This window comes from Acanthisitta chloris, unplaced genomic scaffold, assembly GCF_000695815.1.
Source record: "Acanthisitta chloris isolate BGI_N310 unplaced genomic scaffold, ASM69581v1 scaffold5640, whole genome shotgun sequence".
Classification (NCBI taxonomy): domain Eukaryota; kingdom Metazoa; phylum Chordata; class Aves; order Passeriformes; family Acanthisittidae; genus Acanthisitta; species Acanthisitta chloris.
In genome coordinates, this window is record NW_008649826.1 from 56,514 (window position 1) to 66,165 (window position 9,652).

A 9,652-nucleotide genomic window follows, 5' to 3' on the forward strand; every position below is an offset into this window, starting at 1 on the left:
ATTCAGAACACCAGAGCTGGGTCAGGCTGACTAAACTTCTGATTGTGCACACAAAGACTAACATTGTCTATACCAATTTTGTGCAGTTCTACTCCAGCCTTCCCAGTAATCTACCCAATTCCATCCCAGTCCCCCCACACACACCTTCAAGGGTCAGTGATTTCACTGCATGAAACTAAATATTCATTAAACTGCTGCACTCTGAACAAAATACTTTGATATGTACAGAGGTGTAAAAAAGCTGTTAATGCTTCATGCTTCAATTTGTAAAAAATGGGGTTACTCTGATTGGATTAGAAAATACATCCCAGGCTTGCACATTTTATTTAAGCTTCCCAGAAAACTTCCTAGTGTTGATTTAATCTTCTAGATCACTGCCAGCACCCAGCTGTGTCAGAAATTATAAACTGAGAGTTCTAACTTCTTTCAAATCTGGAACGCAATGTTGGGTTCTGTAGAACCTACACTACATAAATATCTCAAAGGTAAAAAATTACTTGAAGGTATAAAAGAACAAAGGGCAATTTCAAATTCTCTTGTGTGCCAAGACCATACTTTCTTTAAAGTACATACGTTCAGTTTTGTCACACACATGACAACAATGAACTCAAGGGACCACCAGCAGTATTTTCACAAATAAATTGAAGGAGAGCACAGAAGTCATCATATAAATAGTACATTCAAGAGCTGAAAAAATACTATGCATCAACACTAACTTCCTGATAAGGTTGTTACTCTGAATCATGACACATGCCAGTGACATGTCCAGTTCTCTATTTCAATCTCATGCCCTTTGAGGTTAATAGCATCTTTAGGTAAAGTACTACTACTACCATACCTACTTTGCTCTGATAGAAAAGAAGCAGCATTATATAGAAGTTGACATCATCAGCCAATTCAAACCACTTTGAAACTACTACAGTATGTGCTGAATGTGGAGCACACTGACATCAAGTAGGCTTTCAGTCTCACCTGTGTAATCCATTGAGATTATTCCAATCCCAGCATACTTAATCATAACACAGGATGAGATTAATGTCCAAGTAAGCCCTGTCTGTGTGGTCCAAGAACACTGAGTCCTTTGGATGCCATTTTTGGTGTTGTAGTTAAGTAATGTGGGGTTTTGGGGTTTTTGTAGAATAGCAGCTTGCCTGCCTCACACACAGGAACACTGCTCCCGGTCATCATGTAGTGAACTTGCAACTATGAAAGTTGTGTTTTGTTCCAAAACAAAGGACTGCTCATTCCTTCTAGACTACAGAAGCAAAAGCTGAAAGATCAGTTTATTTAGAGCATTCTCCCACAGTGTTTTATCTTTGCTCAGAGTTAAAAACACTGATAAAACAGCTAAAATTGTGGTATCAACATATTCTTTACAATAAACTAGGAAGATTTTATTTTTTATTTACCCAATGCATTACCTATTTGGAGCATCTTGAAGATACGGCTAAAACTGAGATCAAAAGCAAGATGACAAACCTTACTACCCATTTTACAAGTCTTTTCCAAGCAGACAATAGCTAGAGACTAAGGGAATTAATAGCTAACATGTTTCAAATTACTTATTATTCCTCCTATAATTGTCCTTAAAAAACAAAAGAGAAAAAACACTATTGAGGTACTTTGAATATACACGTGAAGTACAGCTCTACTGAACAAAGTACATTGCAGAAGACAGCAGTAGTGAATTCTTTGTCCAATTCAGCAGAAAAAGCAACAAGTAAGCTGTAAAGAGACTAGCAGTCCAAGTCCCTAACTTCTAAATGAGACCACTTAGTTCCATGGGATTACAGACATGCTGCTGATAACAAGAGACCGGGCTCAACATCCCAATAATCCCTTCCTGTGTGTGGGAACCAACACTGATGACTTTTAAATTGGTCCCATCCTTGCTAAAGGGCTGCTGCTCAAACTTAGCTATTAGAACAAGTCATTCCTATCCAGTTCCCATGAAAATTAATGGCAAGATATAAAACAGAGCTGCTGTTATTGCAATAAATTAGATTTCTGGAACTAAAACAGATAATGTAATATGACAAGGGAATGTTTTCTCAGAGAGTCATCCTTTCTGTACATGTGTGCTGGAGTTTGAACTGCAGTAGTCTGTGGTTGCATTGTTTGTGTTCACAAAATGAAAGAATAAAATAGTGAAGATACAAGAAAGGACCTATATCATTCCTTCAACCACAATGAGTGTTAAAAAAATATCAGTTAAATTATCAGAGCTACATTAGCTTGGATGCAAGTAATCAGTACATCTCCTTCCATGAAGTTCATAGAGCAGAAGCAATTTAAAAGTGGCTAATTAGTTGCTGAGCATTATAGATGAATGTTTATTGAAAAATCCTGATTTTGCTTAACACACAGCAATGTAAGTTAGAACTTTCTGAATATTTCTCTCATTTCAAAGCATGATCTTTGATGTGTAGGATTCTATTGAAAGGTTTTATTCATAATTCAGATGAACAAGCCCTTCTCTTCCTTATGATGTTACATCACATGAAGACTTGAAAGAAATTGCTTTATAAATCCAGATTCAGATAGGCATTTCCAAAAACTAAATTGAAGATTTTTCATTTTTTAATACACATTTTGTTTAAAGGGCTGGAAAAGACCGAGAGTTCCAAGCACAAAATTTTGCTAACAATCAGCAAACCAAAGATGCTTTCATGTGACTGATCAAGTACTTATTCCCAAATGTTCTACAAGTATTAATAAACTAATACAAACATTTAGAAACGAGGAAGAAACAGATTAGGACAGTCTCCAAGCAATAAGAATGCTACAGCTAAACCTGAACTGCCATTCAGTCCCTCAGCTAAGATTATCTGTATATGGCTCTTCAAACCATACATAATATCTCTATAAAAGGTAGAAAACATTAAATACTAAGTTTCATATGACTGCTGAGCCCTCACATCATGAAAGGGGCTGACCTGGAGCACAGCTGACAGCACAGCCAAGGCAGCTGGCCAAGGGCATACCAAAGAGGGCCAGCAGCTCTCAGAACAGCCAACACTTGCTCACCAGTGATGGTGCCACAGGGCACAGTCCCCAGCAAACACTGCAGCAACTGTCCCTGTGACACCACAGGTCCCAACTCAGACTGTGCTCCTGAGCAAGGATGCATGTGAGCAGTTCTGGGGCCCCTCACTGAGCAGGCAGCAGGCACCAGACTACTTGCCTGAGGAGGTGTGTGCTGGTGAGGTATGTGTTACCAGGTGAAAGAAATGTGGGAGGAGGTCAGCACACTGCACAACACTGGAGATAAGAGATTGACTTTACTTTCTCTGAAACTCTGAAGCTTCACGAGTCTGAAACCCAAATGACACCAAAGGAGGAACAGCATATTGCTGTGAATCCAGCAAAGGGCTGCACATATGATAAAGAAACAAGAGCACCTGACACACGATGAGAGGCTGAGAGAGGTGGCTTTGGTTAGGTTCACAAAGAAAATGCTGGGGGGGAGCAATCTCATCAGTGTGCATAAATACCCAGTGAGAGGACATGATAAAGGACAGAGCTGAACTCTTCTCAGTGGTATTGTAACAAGAAGCAAGAGGCAATGGGAGCAAATTGAAATATAGGAAATTCCATTTAAAGGTAAGAAAAATTTTCTTTACTGTGAAGGTGATCAAACACTGGCACAGGTCACCCAGAGAGGCTATGGAGCCTCCATCCTTGCACACAGTCAAAACCCAACTGGGCAAGGTCCTCAGCAGCCTGCTCTAGGAGACGTTGCTCCAAGTAGAAAGGCTACAACCTTAACCATTTTATTACCTCTAATTACTGAATTATCTCAAGCTGGCTAAAAGGGTAAATAGACAAATTATGCTACAACAGTTTAAGGACAGTCTACTACATTTCTTCATACAAGACTAGTAACTGAATAGAGACCAACAGCATTTAAATTTCAAGATGACCCTTAACACCACTCCTCTCCATAGGATAAAGAAATCAAATCATGATAAAAAGAGGCCGAACATGATCAAGAAACTTAAAGTGTCTGGAAGCAAAGCAGACTGCATTAAAAGATGAAATAATCTTTTTACGGATAGGCAAACACTAAGCTCTGGTACTTCTTGCTAAGTGTAAGTCTATTAATTAACATAGACATTTTGCTAACTTCCTCTTTAAACAGCAGTTATTTAGGCCACCTCAAAAATGAGGAAGGGAGATGAGAGACCTCAAAGAATGAAAGTCAAAATGGATGAATAAGATGACATTGAACAGACTACAGGAACCAATTAAACAAACCAAAGTTGAAGACCAAGGAGCAATGCACACTGGAAAACTTCAAAGTCCACTAAACTTCACTGAATGCAGGTGCTAATAATAAGCAGCAAAAACAACATTCAGCTTTGTAAATAATGCAAACTAGACCCTGCAGTGTCATCATACCACATCATTCATGCCAGAAAACAGCAAAGCCTCATTTTGTAACATGACACACAATACCTTTCTTCTCTATATCACAGAAGGTTATAGGAGCATCAGAGAAGATGACAAAGAAATAACATTAATTGAGAATGACAAGTCTTTCATCTGGAACAAAACTCCTATTAATACAGTATAGTAAAAACATAGCATTTAGGTGGATTTGGACGAAGGAGACTTTAGAGGAGTTTTGTCTGACAGGCAGCAAACAAAAGCTCATAACTTGAAGCATGTGCATTTAATAGAGTGGTGGCAATCACTGAACCTTTAGTCATTCAAAAGTCATCTTTAGAATTCTGTAGGGATGTTTCATCCCTGTGAAATGAAAGCACTGCCTCTAAAAAAACCCACAAAAATAAACTGATAGGTAGCTTTCAAATACATTAGGAAGATTATTCTTCCTAACTAAGCAACCTGTTGCAAGTTAACCTGCAGCTGGAAGAGGAAGAGATCTAACCAATGTGAAGTTCAACATGAGAAGAACCACAAAAAGACAGCCTGACTAGCAGCAAACACAAGGCTAATCGGGCTGCAAACTAGCTATCAAAAGTACAAGAGAAATGCTCCAGAGCTGGAGGTATGAAGACAGTATGTGCATGTATGTATGCATAAACGGTAGTGGTATTAATTATTCTGAGCTAAAAAAAGACACCACACTAAAGAATCTACCATCAACCTTCCAGTTTGACCCAGTCATCACATCAGCTACTCCAGGGTCTTCTTTACATAGATATTTATAATCACAAAACCAGGTCAAAACAGTACAAAATATGACTGTAACTGAATAAAATGAATCATTACTTCCACATCAGGGTAGTTTTCAGGTTAGAACCCATTTCTGGGTTCAATGCACAGGTTTCACTTCACTGCACTGGTTCCAACGGCCTCACAAACATGGAAAGGAAAGCAGAATACAGTAGCACTGATGAGAACTCAGTCCACATCATTTGGAACTACATCCTCCATTGCAATGCAATCCTCATTGATCAAAGTGTTATGTAGTATTGTGCTTTCTTGTACCTCACACAAATTATACTTGTGTACTGTGATAACTTCCATGTTCCACATTTGATACATTTCTTCTTAGAAAGAGAAAACTCAATTGCTTTCTCACTAGCCATGTGACAGTTCCAGCTTGCCAAACTTCCCAGTTTACTGGAAACATCCTACAGATTTAAAAGTTAAAGTGTGGTTCTGAAGGACAGTTACAGAACAAGGACTGGAATGATAACAAAACTGCTGATCGTGTTTTATGTCTGAAAGAAAACTCAGGAAGATAACCAAAGATTCAAGAAAAGAGTAAAGAAAAAACTTCAAATTGTCCTGTGAAATTAAAAAGCCAGCCCTGCTCAGCAAAATTTAGGTACCATACATGGCGACAGTTCACTCGGTCTCAGCTCTTGTAGATCTTTGTACTTATTCGACATTATTTTCTCACTATCTGAATTATGGCCTGGATATGATGGCAAAGGTAGAATTCTCCTCTCTGCCCTGCTGGACCCACAGCAATCCTGGCCCAAGAGTCCCAAGGGTGCCAAGAATGTTAAGACAGCTCAATGAACTACCAATCACTCTGATACCCAGATGCATCACCAAGGGCTGTACCTTACAGAGTGAAACCAAGGCAGAAGCATACAAGCACAAATAACCAGTGCAGGCCAGCTATGAACTGTCTTCTGGTAACACTGGCTAGCACAAAAACACGAGGATGCAGAGCACTAAAAACAGTATACACTCCCTGTGCATGGCTAGTTGTACAAGTGAGGAAGAACAGACATACAAGAGAATGATCCAGTGAAGTTATAGAACCAGCATTGTCAATCATAGAACAAAGAGTAATTAAACTAGAGGAGCTCGCATTTTTATCTAATTTTTAAATGAAATCTATCATCTTTACCTTTCCTGCCACTGGGATCATAGTACTTATCTGCCATTTGAAGGCAAGTATGTGTACATACACACACAGAAACCTATACAATAGAGGCATCTATCAAGAGAGCACAACATCGGACTAGATGGGGCTCACACACAGATCTCTAACAGAGATAACACCATGACTGGTTAAGTACTCCTCATCCCCCTGCAACAACTCCAACAGGGAAAGAAAACAAGTGCCTTTCCTGCCAGACCCTGGACTGGTCCCTGGGTCCAATCCTTTCCTTTCAAGGACGATCAAACTACAGCTGCAATTGAATGCTCGGGGCCCACTGGTCTGCCCTATTTCCAAGGACCAAGAGCCTCCTGTATTTCATTGCCATTGTTTTTTTCCACCCAACTCGTTCCTCAAAAACAATGAGCTATAAACAATGAACAGAGTAGTTTCCTGAGACTTCAGGCACACCTTTCTAGAAGCTTTATGCTTACATTGGGGGCTTTTCCTCTTCTGCAGTTGTGCATCAATTAGCTTTTGAACAAAAAACTGGCTATGCAAGGAAACAAAGAATTGCTTATATAGTGCACTACATTAGCAAAGAAACGAGCTTTTTACCAATATAAATACCAAAACATTGTATATGACATATTCAAGCTTATTCCATTAAAAGGTGCCCCTTAAAGAAATTTGTGAACCGTCTATGACCCACAGCACAATTTTTTCCATTAACACTCCTCAATGCTGCAACAATGTTAATGGTAGGGTTTTTTCTTATTTATCCAGTGCTGGTGCTGCATTCTGGAGACAGCTTTGCTTCCTTGCCTGTGTTTTTGGTTACTTCCACTCCTCATCTGCAAGACAGAGCCACTTCTTGACTACATATTCCTCCATTCTGCCTCCTCCCTTATTGCCTTTCATACTGAAAAATATCCATCCCATACATCTACTAAAACTAACAAAATCAGCAGATTATGATACTTAACTCCCCCCCATTTTGCCTTACTTAGAGAAATAGACATCCATTTTCAAGGTATTACAAAGGGATATTAAGAGATAACAAAACCAGCAGGTACTAGAACCTACTTAATTCTCCTTTTTGAGGAAAACACCAAGCAAGAGACAACTACTGGCTGGTCCCAAGAGAGCAGGCATACAGAAACCTCTGCCAACAGCTAAGTAATATTGGGAGTTTTTAAAAAAACCAACACACCTGAATTCCATGGTACTCAGGATCAACTGCAGGATTCCACAGACACCTGGGATCCCTGGAGAAATTACCTGGATATTCATGCCTCTCAAAACCTCAACATCCCAGATTTTAAAGAAATAATTATTTTTTCAGAAGGATTAAGCTTTGTGTTCCAAAGCAAAAACTTTGCTTCTTATTATAAATCCCAGTTTTTCAATTCATTAAACCTGACTCAAACTCAGTTTCCACTGCCAGTTTTGAATCACAATCAGTCTGAACTCAAGAGACTAACTAGGTTAAGTGCTATAATCAATACCATGGGAATGATCAGGCTAGAGTTTTCTCTAACACTAAAATCATAGTGACTTATCCCATTAGTCATTCTTTTTCTTTCTACAGCAATGTCAGCTAATCCATCCATGTTCAATAAGAGCTACACTAAGTGCAATTTGCCATTCCTGATCATAGCCCCCCTTTATGGCAAGCTAAATATTGTATCAGTATTTGTTTAGTTCAGTTCACATTCCGTCCTTTCTTCACAAGATAAAAACAATAGCAGACAGTTTCTAGGCAATGAAGTTGAACATAAAGGAACAAGAAGTTCTGTCTGACAGCTGCTGCTTAGCCCTTACAGTGCTCCAGCTCATCAGAGTACCTTCAGGCATTAAAAGGAAGGACACCTTTTCATCTGCTCTTCTGCTGTTTACAGGAGACACTTTTGTATTTACAGTCCTCCTCCACATGCACAATAGTCATCTAGTCAAGGCAGCTGTCTCATGCCATTTCCCACAACTTAAACACACTTGGATTTAAAAACAGCAAAATTAATGTCTTCTGCATTACCCAAACCAGAGCTCATCTGAGAGAAGAAAACAAAGTGCAGCTGTAGCTAGTTGTTTTTTTATTTCAAATCACTTACAAAGTGATGCAGGAGGTGCTGGCTGCATCCAGGACACAGAACTCTACCTGCTCTTTGAAGCAGGATGCAAAACTACTAGGCTCTAAAGCCAGGTTCCATTCCTCCCCCCCAATCTTGTCTGCAGTTGGGTAAATTTCCAAAAACATGGGTGGAGCACACCCTCAACCTTGCCTCACTCAAACACCAGTGGCGCAATTAGTCTCCTGGAAGGTTAGAGATAATGATTTCAATCCTCCTCCTGTTGATCATGTTGAGCACTCCGTTGTTACCTAAAGACATTATTTTTTTTTTAGCACAAGAGGACTGTTACTACAGAACCAGATCCTCAGATAAAGCAACTACACCTCTGTACCATGAAGCAAGTATCAAGCACTCAATGCTTCTGCACTTCTGACAGGCCAGGGGCTCCCGGGTCAGTATGCAAAAGTTCACAGCACCCTCTCTGAACCCCGTTCTTCCCCTGTAGCGGCTAAGGTGCCTAGGCACCTACTTCGGGATACACATTTCTCTTCTGCAAAGCAGGCACTGCCACACCTGATGCACAGATGTAGCTTCCCATCCTTCTGGCTCAAGAACACCAAGGAATATACCTTGTCTATTGCCACAAACTGTTAAATGCTGGAGAGCACATCACTGAATGCTCCACCACAGGTTTCCTACTTCAGTCTGAACACCTGCCCTGGTTTTCTACTTCAGACAGAAATACTGCTATTAAGCCAAGGGTGGAAAACGAGCTTCTTCATCTCCTACATCTCAACTTTAGGCCCACTTATCCCAGTATTAAGGAAGGCATAAATTTCAAAACTCTTCGAAAGGTCTGTAACACCCACTATGTGCTGAGAAAGCTTCCCAGGAGGCTTACACCTACCTCTGCAAGGCTACACAGCTGGAACACCTTCTTTTAGGAAGGAATAAAAACATGAAATACAATGTTTGCTTTTTTAATATTTCATTTTAATGACTTAATACGAAGCTACCTTTTACATAAGCCAATTTCATTATTTACTATAATAAATCACGATCATTATTAACGCCTTGTTATTACCGCAAGAGCCAAAACCTGCATTTCCTCGGCCGCCCCGACCCCCTCACCTGTTTTGAAGGCCAACTGCTTGTCCTCGCTGCTGCCGAAGATCTCGAGCATGGAGACGAAGAGCACCCCGCAGGAGTTCTGGATGCCGAAGACGGCGCCGTTGCACCACATGGCGGCCAGCATCACCACCCAGCCCCAGCC

General features: G+C 40.1%; 1 protein-coding gene across 1 annotated transcript in view; it reads right to left on the reverse strand.

Annotated features, from left to right (window-relative positions):
- The window catches only part of SLC16A10 (solute carrier family 16 (aromatic amino acid transporter), member 10), a gene marked incomplete at its 5' end in the record, with an annotated part of 61,696 nt that extends 52,050 nt beyond the window's left edge, over nt 1-9,646 (reverse strand). Inside the window, one exon of the mRNA XM_009073609.1 lies at nt 9,511-9,646. Coding sequence (XP_009071857.1) covers nt 9,511-9,646 — 136 coding nt within the window. The remainder of the gene's footprint in view (nt 1-9,510) is intronic.
- Nucleotides 9,647-9,652: the final 6 nt, after the last annotated feature.